The sequence below is a fragment of the Geotrypetes seraphini genome, chromosome 14 (assembly GCF_902459505.1).
Source record: "Geotrypetes seraphini chromosome 14, aGeoSer1.1, whole genome shotgun sequence".
Lineage (NCBI taxonomy): Eukaryota > Metazoa > Chordata > Amphibia > Gymnophiona > Dermophiidae > Geotrypetes > Geotrypetes seraphini.
The window spans coordinates 647,397-666,899 of NC_047097.1; the positions used below are offsets into that span (position 1 = coordinate 647,397).

Sequence of the window (19,503 nt, forward strand, 5' to 3'; positions counted from 1 at the left end):
GCTAAGCTGATTTCACCACATTTTCCAGCAATGAATTCCAGAGTTTAATTACACGTCTATAGAAATATTTTCTCTAATATTACTAGTAGCTGCATCACATGTCCCTTAGTCCTAGTATTTTTAGAAAGCGTGAACAAGTGATTCACATTTATGCTTTCCACTCCATTCATTATTTTATAGACCTCTATCATATCATCCCTGAGCCGTCTCCTCATAGGGAACTCAACCCATCCCTTTTATCATTTTTGTCGACTTCTCTGTAACATAATAACATACCAAATGATGGCCGATAAAGACCCGCCCAACCGTACACGCTCTATAAATTAATAATTTAATTTAAATTGTCCTTTTTCTTAGATATTTCTGGGTCAGAAACCCAGAGCTCTGCCCGGTAGTGTGCTTAGGTTCTATCTACTAGAGTCTTTATCAAAGCTCACTCCAGCCCATCTAAACCATCTTAGCCATTGAAGACCTCCCCAGCCTGTCCTCAACTGAATGGCCATATACAGGACAAAGGCCGTGCAAGTCTGCCCAATACTGGCCTTAGTTCCTTCATTATATACCCATTATTTTCTGATTAGAGATTCTCTGTGTTCATCCCATGCTTGTTTGAACTCTGTCACCGTTTTTCTCTCCATCACCTCCCTCAGGAGCGCATTTCGTGCATTAACCAACCACTCCGTAAAGAAGAATTTCCTAATATTACTCTTGATTCTACTACCCCCTCAAACTCAAAATTATGTCCTCTGGTTTTACAATTTTTCTTTCTCTGGAAAATATTTTATTCTACGTTAATACCTTTCAAGTATTTGAACGTCTGAATCATACCTCCACTGTTGCTCCATTCCTCTAGGGAATACATATTCAGGGCTGTGAGTCTCTCCTCATACATCTTTTGGTGCAAACCTCCTAGTATTTTCGTTGCCTTTCTCTGGATCGCTTCAAGTCTTCTTATGTCCTTCGCCAGATACGGTCTCCAAAATGGAACACAATACTCCAAGGGGCATCAACACCTTCTTTCTTCTACTGCTTACGCCTCTCTTTATACAGCCCAGCATCCTTCTGGCAGCAGCCACCGCCTTGTCACCATGTTTTTTCGCCTTTAGATCTTCGGATACTATCACCCCAAGGTCCATCTCCCCATCCGTGCACACCAGCCTCTCACCTCCCAGCACGTATGGCTCCTTCTGATTTCTATTCCCCAAATGCATTACTCTGCACTTCTTTGCACTGAATTTTAGTTGCCAGATATTAGACCATTCCTCTACCTTTTGCAGATCCTTTTTCATGTTTTCCATGCCTTCCCTGGTATCTACTCTGTTGCAAATCTTGGTATCACCTGCAAAAAGGCAAACCTTTCCTTCTAACCCTTCGGCAATGTTGTTCACAAACATATTGAACAGCACCAATCCGTGAGGGACTCCAGTACTTAACCCTTCCTTCCTCCAGGTGAACTCCATTAACCACCACCCTCTGGTGTCTGTCCGATAACCAGTATCTAATACTGTTCACCACTTTGGGTCCTAACTTCAGCCCGTCAAGTTTATTCAAGAGCCTCCTATGAGGAACCGTGTCAAAGGCTTTGCTGAAATCTAAGTAAATTGCACCTGGCATATGCCTTTAAACCAATTCTCTGTTCACCCAATCAAAAAATTCAATCATTTGCTTGGCACGATTTATCTTTAGTAAAACCATTTTGCCTCAGATCCTGTAATCCATTAAATTCTATGAATTTCTCTACCCTTTCTTTCAGCAAAGCTTCCATTATTTTTCCAATAATCGAAGTGAGGATTACTGGCCTGTAGTTTCCCACTTCATCTCTATGACCACTTTTGTGAATGTGGACCACATCCGCTCTTCTCCAATCCCCAGGAACCACTCCCATCTCCAAAGATTTGTTGAACAAATCTTTAATAGAACCCGTCAGAACCTCTCCGAGCTCTCTATATACTGGGATGGATCCCGTCTGGTCTCAATGAACATAAGAACATAAGAAATGCCTTCACCGGATTAGACCGAGGTCTATCTAGTCCGGCGATCCGCACACGCGGCGGCCCATTATGGTACTCCTTTTTGGAGACCCGAAATTGCCGTATCTCTCAATATGATTTGCAAGAAGGTGTGCATCCAACTTGCGCTTGAAACCCAGAACCGTAGTCTCCGCCACAACATCCACCGGCAGAGAATTCCAAGCACCCACAACTCGCGGTGTGAAATAAAACTTTCTGACATTTATCCTGAACCTGCTGCCACTCAGTTTCAGGCTGTGACCTCTTGTCCGTGTCACATCAGACAAAGTTAGTAATGCTGCTTCCTGGTCTATTTTATCAAATCCTTTTAATATTTTAAAAGTCTCTATCAAATCCCCTCTTAGTCTTCTCTTCTCAAGAGTAAATAGTCCCAGTTTCCTGAGGCGTTCTTTGTACACATTCAATTTTTCAAGTTGTTCATAAACACTTTCTTCCGTGAATGGCACGTTATCTTCTCCATTCTTGTGTATCTTTTCTAGAGAAAGGAAAATGGTAAAACCAGAGGACATAATTCGAGGTTGAGGGGTGGGAGACTCAAGAGCAATGTAAGGAAATTCTTCTTTACAGAGAGGGTGGTGGATGTCTGGAATGCGCTCCCAAGAGAGATGGTGAAGAGGAAAATGGTGGAGTTCAAAACAACGTGGGATGAACACAGAGGATCTAGAATCAGAAAATAATAGTAAATATTGAAAAACTAAGGCCAGTACTGGGCAGACTTACACGGTCTGTGTCTGTATATGGCTGTTTGAGGGAAGATGAGCTGGGGAGGGCTTCAATGACTGGGAGGGTGTAGATGGATTGGAATGAGCTTTGAGGGAGACTTCAGTAGTTGGAACCTAAGAACAGTAATGGGCAGAGCTTTAGATTCTTGCCCAGAAATAGCTAAGGAGAAGAGGAAAAAAAAACCAACCCAACAAATATATAGATTGAATCAGGTTGGGCAGATTGGATGGACCATTTGGGTCTTTATCTGCTGTCATCTACTATGTTGCTATGTAGAAAACAGTCACAAGGTGGCACAACAATCACAGGTCATGAACCTAGTTTGCTACATTGCACTGCTGCCAAGCCTGACGATTTAAGAGTTTTGTATCCATGAACACTTCATTTAGTAGCGTCTTAGCAGGGATGGAGTCTGGGTGATTTACATCTGGAGATGACATTACTGGGAAGGGTTCAAGATAAAGATTCATAAATTGTGAACCTAAAGCCAGTGCTGTCCACAGCATGCTTTTTGCACTGTCCCCTCGTCCCCCCTTAATTCAACATCCCTTTCTTTCTCCCCTCCACAAAACTCCTTGCCTCACATCCCTTTTTCTTTTCTATCTTCTTTCCCCCTAGCATCCTGACCTTCCCACCATTCCCTTTTATTGCTCTCTTCCCCCATACATTTATCTTATTTATTTAGCCCTATATTCCAGGTATGCAGGCAGATTGATAGGCTTAAGAGTGATAAATCCCCGGGACTGGTTGGTATCCATCCGAGGGTCATCAAGGAACTGAGAGGGACTATAGCTGAACTGCTTCAGCTAATAGCCAATCTGTCGATGAAATCGGGAAAGATTCCGGAGGACTGGAAGGTGGTGAATGTTACACTGATCTTCAAAAAAGATTCGAGGGGAGACCCGGGAAACTACAGACCGGTGAGTCTGACCTCAGTACCGGGAAAGATGGTAGAGGCGCTGATAAAGGATCGCATCATTGATCACCTTGATGGACACGGTCTGATGAGGACCAGCCAGAACTGTTTCAACAAAGGCAGATCTTTTTGTTTGATAAACTTGCTGCACTTCTTCGAGGGAGTAAACAAGCAGATTAGCAAGGGTGACCCGGTCGACATTGTATATCTGTATTTTCAGAATGCATTTGACAATGTTCCACATGAACGACTACTTTGGAAAATTGAGAGCCATGGAATTGAGGATGAAATACTCAAGTGGCTGGAGCATAGGAAACAGAGAGTGGATGTAAATGGACAATACTCGTACTGGAAGAGCATCATCAGTGGGGTGCCGCAGGGCTTGATGCTTGGACCCGTGCTTTTCAACATCTTTATAAATGATCCAGACATTGGCACGACGAGTGAGGTGATTAAATTTGCGGACGATACGAAGTTGTTCAGAGTAGTGAAGACACAGGGGGATTGTGAAGATCTGCAACGTAACATAATCAGGCTCGAGGAATGGACATCGACATGGTAGTTGTGGTTCAACGTGGATAAGAGTAAAGTGATGCATGTTGGTAACAAAAATCTCATGCATGAATACAGGATGTCTGGGGTCTGGGGAGAGACCTCCCAGGAAAGAGACTTGGGAATTCTGATCAACAAGTCGATGAAGCCGACCGCGCAATGTGCAGCGGCGGCGAAATGGGCAAACAGAATGCTAGGCATGATTAAGAAGGGGATCACGAACAGATCGGAGAAGGTTATCATGCTGCTGTACCGGGCCATGGTGCACCCTCACATGGAGTACTGCATCCAGCACTGGTCGCCATACATGAAGAAGGACATGGTACTACTCGAAAGAGTTCAGAGAAGGTCGACTAAGAGGCTAAGGGGCTGGAGGAGTTGCCGTATAGTGAAAGATTTGAGAAACTGGGCCTTTTCTCCCTCGAACAGAGGAGATTGAGAGGGGACATGATCAAAACATTCAAGGTACTGAAGGGAATAGACTTAGTAGATAAGGACAGGTTGTTCACCCTCTCCAAGGTAGGGAGAACGAGAGGGCACTCTCTAAGACTGAAAGGAGATAGATTGTGTACGAACATAAGTAAGTTCTTCTTCACCCAGAGAGTGGTAGAAAACTGGAACGCTCTTCCGGAGTCTGTCATAGGGGAAAACACCCTCCAGGGATTCAAGACAAAGTTAGACAAGTTCCTGCTGAACTGGAACGTACTCAGGTAGCGCTAGTCTCAGTTAGGGTGCTGGTCTTTGACCAGAGGGCTGCTGAGTGAGCGGACTGCTGGGCAAGATGGATCACTAGTCCAGGGCCGCCATCAGGGCAGTACTACCAGTCCTGCATTCAGGGGCCTGGAGCTGACAGGGGGCCCGGGCCAGTAGAGTACCTAGGGGGGGGGCGGTGCGCCCCGGGTGCACGCCCCAAGGGGGTGCACAGGAGAGAGAGATGAACGGGGACGATGGGGGACCCGCGAGGTTAAATATAACTCAAGCCGCGAGGCTCGTCTTCTACTCCGACTGCCCTGCCGCTCACACAGCTGATCGGAAGTCTTCCCCGACGTCAGCGCTGATGTCGGGGAAGACTTCTGGTCGGCTATGTGTGCGCGGCGGGACAGGCAGGAAATAGAAAACAAGCCTACGCGGCTCGAGCTACATTTTGCTGAGAAAGTTGCTAAGATGGGCTGGGAAGCAAACGGGGAACACAAAAGGGGGAGGGAGTGCGTTTTGGACACAAGGCATGAACTTGGGAGAGAGGAAGGGAGGGAAAGAGAAGCTGAGGTGGGGGAGGGAATGCATTTTTGGACACAGAAGGCATGGACTTGGGAGAGAGGAAGGGAGGGAAAAAAATGCTGAGGTGGGGGAGGGAATGCATCTTTGGACACAGAAGGCATGAACTTGGGAGAGAGGAAGGGAGGGAAAGAGATGCTGAGGTGGGGGAGGGAATGGGTTTTTGGACACAGAAGGCATGGACTTAGGAGAGAGGAAGGGAGGGAAAGAGATGCTGAGGTGGGGGAGGGAATGGGTTTTTGGACACAGAAGGCATGGACTTGGGAGAGAGGAAGGGAGGGAAATAGATGCTGAGGTGGGGGAGGGAATGGGTTTTTGGACACAGAAGGCATGGACTTGGGAGAGAGGAAGGGAGGGAAAGAGATGCTGAGGTGGGGGAGGGAATGCATTTTTGGACTCAGAAGGCATGGACTTGGGAGAGAGGAATGGAGGGAAAGAGATGCTAAGGTGGGGGAGGGAATGTGTTTTTGGACACAGAAGGCAAGGACTTGGGAGAGAGGAAGGGAGGGAAAGAGATGGTTGTGTACACGGGGAATAGAAGAAAGGAGAATTTTTGGTCATAGGGAGGGAGTGAGGTACAGACAGTGGTATACCAAGGTGGGGGTGGGGGCGGTCTGCCCAGGGTTTACGCCCCAAGGGGGTGCACAGCTGGCCACCCTCCAGTGTTCTCCCTAGGCTGGCAAACTGCGTCTCTTTAGCCACTTGAGTGCCACCGCCACCATTGGGAACAGGCCGGTGCCAAGTTCTCCCTGCTTTTCCCTGTGGGGCCGACCAACTCTCGCCACCCACGTCAATTCTGACGTCGGAGAGGACGTTCTGGGCCAGCCAATCGCTGCCTGGCTGGCCCAGAACGTCCTCTCCAACGTTAGAATTGACGTCGAGTGGCGAGAGTTGGTTGGCCCCGCGGGGAAGAGAAGCAGGGCGAACTCGGCGCTGGCCTGTTCCCGATAGCGGCAGTGGCAGCCTATTCCCCAGTGGCAGTATTTTCCCAATGGTGGTGGCATAGGGGAGGGCAAGGAGAAAGAAAGAAAGGGGAGGCACAGGGAGCCAGAAAAAAAAAAAAGGGGGGGCTGGGTGAAACAAAGAAAAATGGGGCACGGAGAGAGAGAGAAAGACAGACATACAGAATGAAAGGGGGTATGGAGAGAGAGAAAAAGAAAGAAGGGGGCAGGGTGAAACAAAGAAAAAGTTTGGGGAAGGAATGAGGTCTGGAGGAGAGGAAGCATACAGGAGGCTGAAAAAAGGGAAGAAATATTGGATGCACAGTCAGAAGAATAAAGTGCAACCAGAGACTGATGAAATTACCAAAGGTAGGAAAATGATTTTATTTTCAATTTAGTGATCAAAATTTGTCCGTTTTGAGAATTTATATATGCTGTCTATATTTTGCACTATGGCCCCCTTTTACTAAACCGCAATAGCGTTTTTTAGCGCAGGGAGCCTATGAGCTTCAAGAGCAGCGTGGGGCATTCAACGCAGGTCCCTGCGCTAAAAACCGCTATCGCGGTTTAGTAAAAAGGGAGGGGGAATATTTGTCTATTTTTGTATAGTTGTTACTGAGGTGACATTGCATAAAGTCATCTGCCTTGACCTCTTTGAAAACCCGTGGAATATAAATGATAATTAACGTTTTCTCTGCGTACAGCGTGCTTTGTGTTTTTAAAATTTTATTGTTGGTAGATCATTTTGACTTGGCCACAAAGGTAAGGGGGAGGGAGGGGAGCTGCTGAAAGAGTCTACCTTGACGTGGTTGCAGGCTTACAAATCTTTTGGTCAAAGAGTGCGGCCACAGAGAAAAGTATGTGTGTATTCGGCCCATGGAAGAAGGGGGTCCGGGGGGGGAAAGGGGTGCGTGGGGGGCCCAATAGGATTGCTCAGTAAGGGGCCCAGAAATTTCTGATGGCGGCCCTGCACTAGTCTGACCCAGCAGCAGCAGCAGTTCTTATGTTCCTTAATTCTATAAAACTGCCTGAAACTCCCTGAGACAGCTTTAATCCTCTGTAGAACACTGCTGAATTACATAAAAATGACTTTGCAGTAAATTTTTGGTGACGAAACTAAAATCTCTTTTAAACTGCCTGAAACTCTGACAATCTTAGGCACTGTGGATAACACTCTCCTCCTCCCTGTCTCGTCAGCTCGCAATCTTGGTTGATCTTTGACTCCTCTCTCCTTCTCTGTTCAGATCCAACAAACTGCTAAAACCTGTCGCTTCCTCCTCTTTAATATTACCAAAATCCGACTTCTCCTCTCTGAACACACTACCAAAACCTTTATCCATGCTCTCATCATCTCACAGACTACTGCAATATACTTCTTTGAGGCTTCCCGCGCGTCTGTCTCTCACCCCTTCAATCCGTTCAAAATGCTGCTGCATTAATTGTGAGCCGCTATTCTCACATTACCTCTCCCCTCAAGTCACTTCATTGGCTCCCCAACCCTGTAGAACACTGCTGAATTACATAAAAATGGTTTCCTAATACAGTTCAATCTCCTCTAACTGACTACAATTGCATTCACTCTGTAGCCCCCCCCTATCTCTCCTCACTTATCTCCCCATATGCTCCTCCCTCCCCCTGTGAACGCCATTCGCCGGGTAAGTTCCTCTTATCTGTACTCTTCTCCTCCACTGCTTATTCCAAACTCCATTCATTCTTTCTTGTTACACTGTATGCCTGGAACAGGCTACCTGAATCAATATGTCATGCTTCGTCTCTAGCAGTATTCAAATCCAAGCTAAATGCTTACTTTTTGGAAATTGCTTTCAACTCTTTAACTCCCACTCACTGCTGTCAAATACCTATACAAATTGTATCATTTCCTCTACCACAATCTCCCCACCCTGAGATGTCCTGTCTGTCTGTCCAAATTGGATTGTAAGCTCTTCAGAGCACTCTCTATTGTATGTTAAATGTACAGCGCTGCGTACATTTCAGCGCTATAGAAATTATAAAGAGCAGGCACTGCTAGGCATGATTCTCTAAAGTAGTGTTCTTCAATTGCTGGTCCGTGGACCAGTGCCGGTCTGCAGAAATTTCCTGCCGGTCCACAGGGCCGGCACGTGCATCAGGCCTGAGATTGTTCTTCAGCCACCGGTCCACGGTGCGATCAAAGCAGCGTTATCTTCAGGCCGGCTCCCTCTTCCTCACTGCCATGGTTCCTATGCACTTCCTGCACCTGAACCGGAAGCCTTTTCTCCGATATCACAACATCAGAGGAAAAGGCTTCCAAGATCAGGCACGGGACGTGCGAGGAGTCACTGCCCACAGCTTTGTGCACTGCATCAGTGAGGAAGTGGGAGCTGGCCCGAAGATAACACCAGGGGTGGCATATAACAGCCAAGTGGAAGCAGGCCAGAAGTTAAGGCACAGCATGGAGGGAGGGAGGCAACAAAGGTAGGGGGAATGACTATTTTTGAGTTTAGTGATTGAATAGTGTCAATTTTGAGAACTTACATTTGCTGTCTATCTTTTGCAATGCTCAGGAAGAAATGCATTTGTTTCTTTTTCTCTGGGGTTGTACTGCATGCAGAGTCTTGCATCTTAGGGTTTGTTTGTAAATATTAGTACTTTTAGTTTTTGTTCCCATATTTGCATGGGGTTATCTGTTTTTTGGTAGGAATGAATGTTGAAAGCAAACAGTGTGCTTTGTGTAGTTGAATTTTGTGGTTAACCACTATGTGTTGTTAATAAGATTATATTGTGTGTGTGTGTGTGTATATATATATATATATATATATATATATATATATATATATGAAAAATGAATGGAAAAATGGTATTACAATTAGTACTGGCATGGAGGCGGGGTCTGGGGCAGAGATGGCCCAGTGTTCTTCAATTGCCAGTCTGCGTACCAGTGCCGGTCCACAAAATAATTCTTTGATTTCTGCTGGTCCATATGTGTCAAAACATAAGATCTGCCACTGCTGGGTCAGACCAGTGGTCCATCGTGCCCAGCAGTCCGCTCACACAGCAGCCCTTAGGTCAAAGACCAGTGCCCTGTTTGAGTCTAGCCTTACCTGCATATGTTCTGGTCCAGCAGGAACTTATCCAACCTTTTCTTGAATCCCTGAAGGGTGCTTTCCCCTATAACAGCCTCTGGAAGAGCGTTCCAGATTTCTACCACTCTCTGGGTGAAGAAGAACTTCCTCACGTTTGTAAGGAATCTATCCACTTTTAACTTTAGCGAGTGCCCTCTCATTCTCTTCACCTCGGAGAGGGTGAACAATCTCTCTTTCTCTACTAAGTCAATTCCCTTCAATATCTTGAATGTTGAAGGGAATTGACTTAGAAAGGTTGAAGAACACTGCTCTAAAGGATTTCCACATCTGTAATGGAAGTCTTTAAAACCCTGGCCTACATTACAGGTGTCTAAGTTTTAAGTTTGGCACTGGTAGGCGCGATTATGCAAGAGGGAGCCTAAATATGATTAACACGTGATAGGTGCCTATCTTTTTAGACGCCATTTACAGAATTTCTTCCTCAGTCTCTCCACTGTGGATTTATGCTCCTTGAATGTACCTTTTGCTCCTTGATGATCCAACGGTCCCATGGATTCCCGCAAAGGTTTTCTTCTTCTGACATACCTGAAAAAGTTGTTAGTATGAGTTTTTGTCTCATGCTTACTCTCTGCCCCAACCCCCCACCCATGCTAAAGAATAAAATGTATTTTTTAGCACATGGGTTGCACACGCCAAGCCAGTAATTAGTGCATGGCTACTGAGCATGGCCCCCCAGCACCATTTTTAGACAATACTAAGCATGCATTAGTGCTTACCACTGTTTAGTAAAAGGGCCCCTTAATGAGTAAGAGCTAACAGCTGTGAAACGTGTAGAATTGGTTTTTCTTTACTAGATAAAGCTAGAGCTTGGCTTCCTTGTAATTTTGTAAGCCAGGTTGATAATCTTCTCATAGTCTTCCTAAGCTACTAGGAAATCAATGAATTACTCTGTTGTTTTTTGCCACTAATACTAATACAGTGACTTGGCACTTTTTGTAATGTTAACCCTTTGCTGGGACAGAACACATTTTCTAGTCTTCTATCTCAATAAGCAGGATGAGGTTGCTTTTCTTAACAGTTCTTTGAGTATTTTTGTATTTAATGTGCATGTATTATGTTAAACTGTAAACACATTTAAATATATATTGCCAAAGGTCATTATGTGGAAAGCACTCTTTTTAAATATGTTGAAAATAATTACTGAAAATGGAACTTGCTCAGGATCTGACTTGATACATTTTTCTGATCTGAGGAAGAAAATGCATTGTTTGATTAGCTTTCAAAGGCGACTCAAGTTAGTCCAATAAAAAAGATATTATCTTTGTTTCTTTTGGTTTTTAAAATTTCTTTTAATTCTATATATAATCTCAAACAGTGGACTGCCATTACATTCTGTTTGTAGAATAGTAAAAATAATGTATATCTCTAGGTGACTGACTCCAATTTAAGCTCATGAAGCAAGTTTGATTTCTTTTTTTTAGTTATGCCAAATCCCTGTCGCCTCCAAAACAGCTGCCGTTCCCCTGTCTACAGAGGCAATTTAATCATATAATTACAGAGCAGACTGGATGGACCAGTCAGTCTTTATCTGTCGTCATTTACTATGTTACTTTTCGATGCCTTATGCCAGTGGCATTAGGCATCATAAAGTGCCTACGTAGCTGCGATTCTCTGAAAGGTAGGCCCATAAAACCCTGGCCTACCTTTCACGAAGCCGTGATTCTAGAAACGGCACCACTGGCGGCTGTTTTTTAGGTGACTGCTGACAACAGCACCGTTTATAGAATCTGGCCCAAAGTGCTTAAAAACTGATTGGTATGTTGGAGCAAGAACACTTGATAGCTGCAGCTGCTTCTAACAGCTTATTCATGGCTGACATTTCAGTTGAAGTGTGTAGTATACCGAAGAATTCAATTCAAAGTGGTGTCACTAGTACATCAAATAGTATATCACACTGTACCACTTTGGTTTCAATTTCTTTGGAAGATTTACAAACCTCCGAGGGCATTATGCTCCGAGGGGAAAAAGAAATTGGTAGCAATGACAGCTGATAATATAAGACATATTGCAACTCAACTAAAAATGTTCTCCATTGCTGAAACAAGCTTACTGGGCAACTAAAAAAATAAATAAATTGAAGGTGAACAAAGCAATGGGACTGGATGGGATCCATTAGGGAGATCAGAGAGGTTCTGGCAGATCCTATTAAAGACTTGTTCAACAAATCTCTGCAGACGGGAGTGGTTCCTGGGGATTGGAGAAGAGCAGATGTGGTCCCTATTCACAAAAGTGATCGCAGAGATGAAGCAGGAAACTACAGGCTGGTGAGCCTCACTTTGATTATTGGAAAAATAATGGAAGCGTTGCTGAAAGAAAGGATAGTGAAATTCCTAGAATCAAATGGGTTACAGGATCCGAGGCAACATGGTTTTACTAAAGGTAAATCGTGCCAGTTGAATCTGATTGAATTTTTTGATTGGGTGACTGGAGAATTGGATCAAGGGTTTTGAAAAGCCATCTGGACCCCCAGACATGTCCTCAAAGAAGGACGTCTGGTAACCCTACCTTAGAGGGAACACTGGAAGGACAGTTGGCCCTTTTGTCAGCTGGGAGTAGAGGTATAAAGCAAGAATCTTAAAATCTACAAGTTCTGAGTTACATGCAAATCCAACTTAAGAATAAAAACATAAATTTATTTTAACCCGGGGACTGCAAGTACTGTGAAAGTCCAAGAATATATATTTGTCTCTGGGTTATCCATTTTATCCTATGCTTTGAAAACTGTCCCCATGACATTACAGACTGGCTGGTGGCAGCATATTTTTTTCTTACATCTGCTGTTTCTCCTGTTTCCCAAGAATTATGCAAAGTAATTGTAGCTGTTGCAACACCATTACATTCTCCTGTGTTGGTAGCCAGCCAGATACATGAATGTAAACCCTTCTCAAACTTGTTAATAGTTAATTCAATTTGGGATTAAAGCAGTGAATTTAAATGATTGACTTCTCCAGTTCAACCACCAACATCCAGAGAAGCTCAGCTGTTGGTAAGTTTTATGTTTTTGTGATAACCCTTTTCTGTGTTTTACTAAAAGTTGAAGAAGGATTTTCTGTGACAGTGAATGTTTCTTATCCTTGGATGTAAAGAGCCTCTTATTTATTATATTAGCTGTACAATGATAAGGTCATTTCTGCTCGTAAAATTAGTAACCCTTGGTTTACCGCAGATCTTTTACTCCTTAAAAAGCAATTAAGATCTCTGGAACGAAGATGGAGGAAGGATAAATCCCAGAATAATCTTTTGACATACAGGGAACATATGAAATTCTATAAAACAAAAATTAATCAAACCAAAATGAAATACTATTCTGAAAAAATTTTTAAAGCTAAAAACCCTTCTATTCTTTATAACATTCTTAATAAAATAACATCGCATAAAAAAATACAAAATGATTCAAGTAGCACAGTCCCTACAGCCCAAGAAATCGCTGACTATTTCACTGAGAAAATTATTAACATTAGGAAGTCATTTATAAATCTACCACTTACAAGTGATTCTGAACAGGCTAATTCAGATTTGTTATCCTCTAAGTGTTCGAAATTCAAAATGCCTAGTATAAATGAGATAGAAATTATTCTAAAAACTCTGAATATCAAAAGTTCAAAAGCTGACCTAATACCACCATTAATTCTCAAACAATATTTTAAAATCTTTGGACCTTTGATTCATGTATTAGTTACAGAGAGTTTAAATAAACAGCCGGTTCCCTTAAATTGGAAAAAATCATATATCCGTCCAATTATTAAGGATAAAAATGTAGGTCAAGACGAACTCTCTAATTATAGACCAATATCTAATATTCCATTCTTGGCTAAATTAACAGAAAAAATTGTTTTCAACCAGATTTCAGAGTTTATAGAACAAACTAATGTGTTACATCCGAATCAAACCGGTTTTAGAAAACACCATAACACGGAACACTCCCTTCTCGGTATGACAACCTCAATTCAATATTTCTTAGATCACCATCAATCGGTGCTGTTAATTTCTCTTGATCTTTCAGCAGCGTTTGATACAATTGATCACCAGTTGCTCCTTGCTAGACTTCAATCTATTGGGGTTACAGATGAAGTTCTAGCTTGGTTCACATAGTAACATAGTAACATAGTAGATGACGGCAGATAAAGACCCGAATGGTCCATCCAGTCTGCCCAACCTGATTCAATTTAAATTTTTTTTTTTTCTTCTTAGCTATTTCTGGGCGAGAATCCAAAGCTTTACCCGGTACTGTGCTTGGGTTCCAACTGCCGAAATCTCTGTTAAGACTTACTCCAGCCCATCTACACCCTCCCAGCCATTGAAGCCCTCCCCTGCCCATCCTCCTCCAAACGGCCATGCACAGACACAGACCGTACAAGTCTGCCCAGTAACTGGCCTAGTTCAATCTTTAATATTATTTTCTGATTCTAAATCTTCTGTGTTCATCCCACGCTTCTTTGAACTCAGTCACAGTTTTACTCTCCACCACCTCTCTCGGGAGCGCATTCCAGGCATCCACCACCCTCTCCGTAAAGTAGAATTTCCTAACATTGCCCCCGAATCTACCACCCCTCAACCTCAAATTATGTCCTCTGGTTTTACCATTTTCCTTTCTCTGGAAAAGATTTTGTTCTACGTTAATACCCTTTAAGTATTTGAACGTCTGAATCATATCTCCCCTGTCTCTCCTTTCCTCTAGGGTATACATATTCAGGGCTTCCAGTCTCTCCTCATACGTCTTCTGGCGCAAGCCTCCTATCATTTTCGTCGCCCTCCTCTGGACCGCCTCAAGTCTTCTTACGTCTTTCGCCAGATACGGTCTCCAAAACTGAACACAATACTCCAAGTGGGGCCTCACCAATGACCTGTACAGGGGCATCAACACCTTCTTCCTTCTACTGACTACGCCTCTCTTTATACAGCCCAGAATCCTTCTGGCAGCAGCCACTGCCTTGTCACACTGTTTTTTCGCCTTTAGATCTTCGGACACTATCACCCCAAGGTCCCTCTCCCCGTCCGTGCATATCAGCTTCTCTCCTCCCAGCATATACGGTTCCTTCCTATTATTAATCCCCAAATGCATTACTCTGCATTTCTTTGCATTGAATTTTAGTTGCCAGGCATTAGACCATTCCTCTAACTTTTGCAGATCCTTTTTCATATTTTCCACTCCCTCTACGGTGTCTACTCTGTTACAAATCTTGGTATCATCTGCAAAAAGGCACACTTTTCCTTCTAACCCTTCAGCAATGTCACTTACATACATATTGAACAGGATTGGCCCCAGCACCGAACCCTGAGGGACTCCACTAGTCACCTTTCCTTCCTTCGAGCGACTTCCATTAACCACCACCCTCTGGCGTCTGTCCGACAGCCAGTTTCTGACCCAGTTCACCACTTTGGGTCCTAACTTCAGCCCTTCAAGTTTGTTCAACAGCCTCCTATGAGGAACTGTATCAAAGGCTTTGCTGAAATCCAAGTAAATTACATCTAGCATATGTCCTCGATCCAGCTCTCTGGTCACCCAATCAAGAAATTCAATCAGGTTCGTTTGGCACGATTTACCTTTTGTAAAGCCATGTTGCCTCGGATCCTGTAACCCATTAGATTCAAGAAAATATACTATCCTTTCTTTCAGCAACACTTCCATTATTTTTCCAACAACTGAAGTGAGGCTCACCGGCCTGTAGTTTCCTGCTTCATCCTTGTGACCACTTTTATGAATAGGGACCACATCCGCTCTCCTCCAATCCCCAGGAATCACTCCCGTCTCCAGAGATTTGTTGAACAAGTCTTTAATAGGACTCGCCAGAACCTCTCTGAGTTCCCTTAGTATCCTGGGATGGATCCCGTCTGGTCCCATCGCTTTGTCCACCTTCAGTTTTTCAAGTTGCTCATAAACACCCTCCTCCGTGAACGGTGCAGAATCTACTCCATTTTCTCGTGTAACTTTGCCGGACAATCTCGGTCCTTCTCCAGGATTTTCTTCTGTGAACACAGAACAGAAGTATTTGTTTAGCACATTTGCTTTCTCCTCATCACTCTCCACATATTTGTTCCCAGCATCTTTTAGCCTAGCAATTCCATTTTTTATCTTCCTCCTTTCACTAATATATCTGAAAAAATTTTTATCTCCCTTTTTTACATTTTTAGCCATTTGTTCTTCCGCCTGTGCCTTCGCCAAACGTATTTCTCTCTTGGCTTCTTTCAATTTCACCCTGTAGTCCTTTCTGCTCTCCTCTTCTTGGGTTTTTTTATATTTCATGAACGCCAACTCTTTCGCCTTTATTTTCTCAGCCACTAGGTTGGAGAACCATATCGGCTTCCTTTTTCTCTTGTTTTTATTGATTTTCTTCACATAAAGGTCCGTAGCCATTTTTATCGCTCCTTTCAGCTTAGACCACTGTCTTTCCACTTCTCTTATGTCCTCCCATCCTAACAGCTCTTTCTTCAGGTACTTTCCCATTGCATTAAAGTCCGTACGTTTGAAATCTAGGACTTTAAGTATCGTGCGGCCGCTCTCCACTTTAGCCGTTATATCAAACCAAACCGTTTGATGATCGCTACTACCCAGGTGAGCACCCACTCGAACATTAGAGATACTCTCTCCATTTGTGAGGACCAGATCCAATATCGCTTTTTCCCTTGTGGGTTCCGTCACTATTTGTCTGAGCAGAGCCTCTTGAAAGGCATCCACAATCTCCCTACTTCTTTCCGATTCCGCAGACGGAACATTCCAGTCCGCATCCGGCAGGTTGAAATCTCCCAACAGCAGAACCTCCTCTTTCCTTCCAAACTTTTGGATATCCACAATCAGATCCTTATCAATTTGCTGCGATTGAGTCGGAGGTCTGTAGACTACACCCACGTAGATAGAAGTTCCATCTTCTCTTTTCAGAGCAATCCATATCGCTTCTTCCTCTCCCCAGGTCCCTTGCATTTCGGTCGCTTGGATATTGATCTTTACATAGAGAGCTACTCCTCCACCTTTATGACCATCTCTGTCCTTCCTAAAAAGATTATATCCCGGTATGTTTGCATCCCATCCATGTGATTCACTGAACCATGTCTCTGTGATAGCAACAATATCTAGATCTGCCTCTAATATCAGGGCTTGCAGATCATGAACTTTGTTGCTTAGACTGCGAGCTTAGACTGTGAGCGTACATCTATAGTTAATTTCAATAATTCTTCATCCCTTCCATCTCAGATTTCTTATGGGGTTCCACAAGGATCTATTCTTTCACCCTTGCTTTTTAATATTTTTCTAGCACCACTGATGACATTATGCCAATCTGTAGGATTTCATGTTTTTGCCTATGCCGATGATATACAATTATTACACCCCTTAAATAATAATAATATAATTGAAATTTCGTCTATTAATGAGAAACTAGATCAAGTACATCATTGGCTAGATAAAAACAGATTGGCTCTCAATATCAAAAAAACCAATGTTATGCTATTTCCCTGGAAAGAGAGTTTTCCTCTTGTGTATCCAATTTCAATTCATAATGTTCCCCTACAATTAGTTAAAAATTTAAAAATTTTAGGGGTAATTTTTGATAATAAACTTAATTACCATGATCATATCAGTAACATTGTGAAAATCACCTTTTATAGGTTATGTAAAATTCGTTCCATCTCTAAATTTCTTTGTCCTAAATCACTCACTATATTGATTCACTCTTTGGTGATGTCTAAAATTGATTACTGCAATTCTTTATTCAAAGGAATTGCATTATATGAAATAAAACGATTACAAATTATACAAAATACAGCTATAAAATTAATAACTAATTCTAAAAAATTTGATCATGTAACACCGCTTCTCAAAGAGGCTCATTGGCTTCCTGTTAATTACAGAATCACTTATAAGTTATGCATAATTATCTTTAAAACTTTGATCAATAAGACCCCTGCTTTTTTATATAGGGCACTTATTCCATATTCTGCAAAGAGAATTTTACGATCTAGCGAACAAAATCTGCTATCGATTCCATCATTAAAAATTATTAATACGAGGAGACAATTTATTTTTTCTTGTACGGCACCGCAAACATGGAACGCCCTCCCTATTTCTTTACGGGAGGAGAAAGAACTTGGAAAATTTAAAACTGAGCTAAAAACCTTCCTTTTTAAAGATGCCTTTTCAACATAATTTTACGCTTCATGAATTATATTTTACTTGGTTATACCTGTTCTAACTATATCCCTTTTGTATTTTCCCTCAATGTTTCTTCTTTACTTTAAAAATTGTATTTCATCCCTCCTTTCCTTATGTTTATTAATGTTAAATCAAGAGTATTTAACCATTATTTAAATATTGTAATGTATTATATTGTTGTTGTTTTTTTTTGTTTTTTTTAATTGTAAATTTTAAAATGTACATCGCTTAGAATATTTGATTAAGCGATTGATCAAGTCACCTAATAAACTTGAAACTTGAATAACAAATGGTTCCATTTTTTTTCAGGACAAAAGTGATCCAGTTCTGGTTATACTGCACTGCATGCTTAAGTAAGTTTGATTTAAGGAAGGAGGACTGTTTGTCCATATGTGCAACTGGGTTAAAACTAAGACGCTATTATCCTATCCTAAAAACAGTCAGCTGTCACCCTTAAAATACAGAAAGTGCCTCTTATTCTGTAAAACAACTATATGGGTGATTGTTAAAAGAGGACCACATTTCCTGATTGCCCAACATTTCTGTCTCTCGAAGTAATCTAGGGCAGTGTTTCTCAACATGTGGTATAAGTATCTCTAGAGGGTAAGCGAGCTGCTTGTAGGGGGTAAGTGGCGCCGGTGCTGTAGGTCTCCCAACTTTCTTCTGCCATTACAAATACATGGTACCGGTGCTGTATGCTTCCCTTTCTCCTGCCGTTGTGTATCTCCTGCCTTCCTCATCTTCTCTCCCCAGCCTCCCTCCCCTGAACAGCAGCAGCAGCTCACTGTGGCCTTTGCTAAGCCAGCCCGCCTCCACCAAAAGAGGAAGTTGCATCATCAGAGGGGAGCTAGACTAGCAAAGGCCCCGAGGCTGCCTGATGGAATCACCGGCTCAGCAGTATCTCTCCTCTCCCTAGCGGCAGCTCACTACGTGCTTTTAACTTCATCACGCAGCTGGCACCAGCGTTAGTTTAGCTGCGGTTCCATTAGGAAACCTTGGGGCCTTTGGTAGGCTGGACTGCCTCCGATGATGCTTCCTCTTTCATCAGAGGCATGCCAGCCTAGAAAAGGCCCCGAGGCTACCTGATGGAACCGCAGCTAAACTAACACTAGCGACAACTACATGGGGAAGTTAAAAGCACGCAGTGAGCTGCCACTAGCGAGAGCAGAGGTACTGCTGGACATGGGGAGAGAAGAGGTGCTGCTGGACATTGGAAAGGGAAGGGAGAAGAGGTGCTGCTGGACCTGGCAGAATGGGAGGGAAAGGGAAAGGTGATGCATGCTGGAGGGGAGGGTGCATGGGGAGAGAGCATATTAGTTGTGAGTGGAAATGGGAGGGAGGGAAGGAAGGAAAATTGTTGCAGAGTGATGAGAGAGGGAGAAATGGACATGGTGCGGCGGAGAGAGAGAAATGGGACATGGGAAGAGAATATGTGAATGGGTTTGGGAGAGATGGACTGGGCAGTATGAAGAAGGGATGTCACATTTGATGGAAGGGGCAAGAAGAGAGAAAGTGTGCAGGAGGCAGAAAGTGTTGAAATCTGGAAGAGAAGGAGAGATGGACAGGGAGGGCAGAAAGGAGGGAAGGAGAAATGTCACACTCAGGGGAAGGGAGAGAGAGGGCAAAAGGCAGAGAGTAAAAAGTTGGACTCATGGAGGGGGAAGGAATGAAGACTGGAGGAGAGGAAGCATGCAGGAGGCAGAAAGAAATATTGGATGCACAGTCAGAAGAAAGTGCAACCAGAGACTCATGAAATCACCAAACAAAGGTAAGAAAAAAGATTTTATTTTTATTTAGT

General features: G+C 43.2%; 2 protein-coding genes across 2 annotated transcripts in view; one reads left to right on the forward strand and one right to left on the reverse strand.

Annotated features, from left to right (window-relative positions):
• Positions 1-19,503, reverse strand: part of ALDOB (aldolase, fructose-bisphosphate B) — a 269,623-nt gene that overhangs the window by 73,595 nt on the left and 176,525 nt on the right. The window lies entirely within an intron of this gene.
• LOC117348575 (glycine N-acyltransferase-like) overlaps positions 12,496-19,503 on the forward strand; it is a 60,245-nt gene continuing 53,237 nt past the window's right edge. Inside the window, exons 1-2 of the mRNA XM_033920850.1 lie at positions 12,496-12,545; positions 18,015-18,058. Coding sequence (XP_033776741.1) covers positions 18,051-18,058 — 8 coding nt within the window. The 5' untranslated portion in view covers positions 12,496-12,545; positions 18,015-18,050. The remainder of the gene's footprint in view (positions 12,546-18,014; positions 18,059-19,503) is intronic.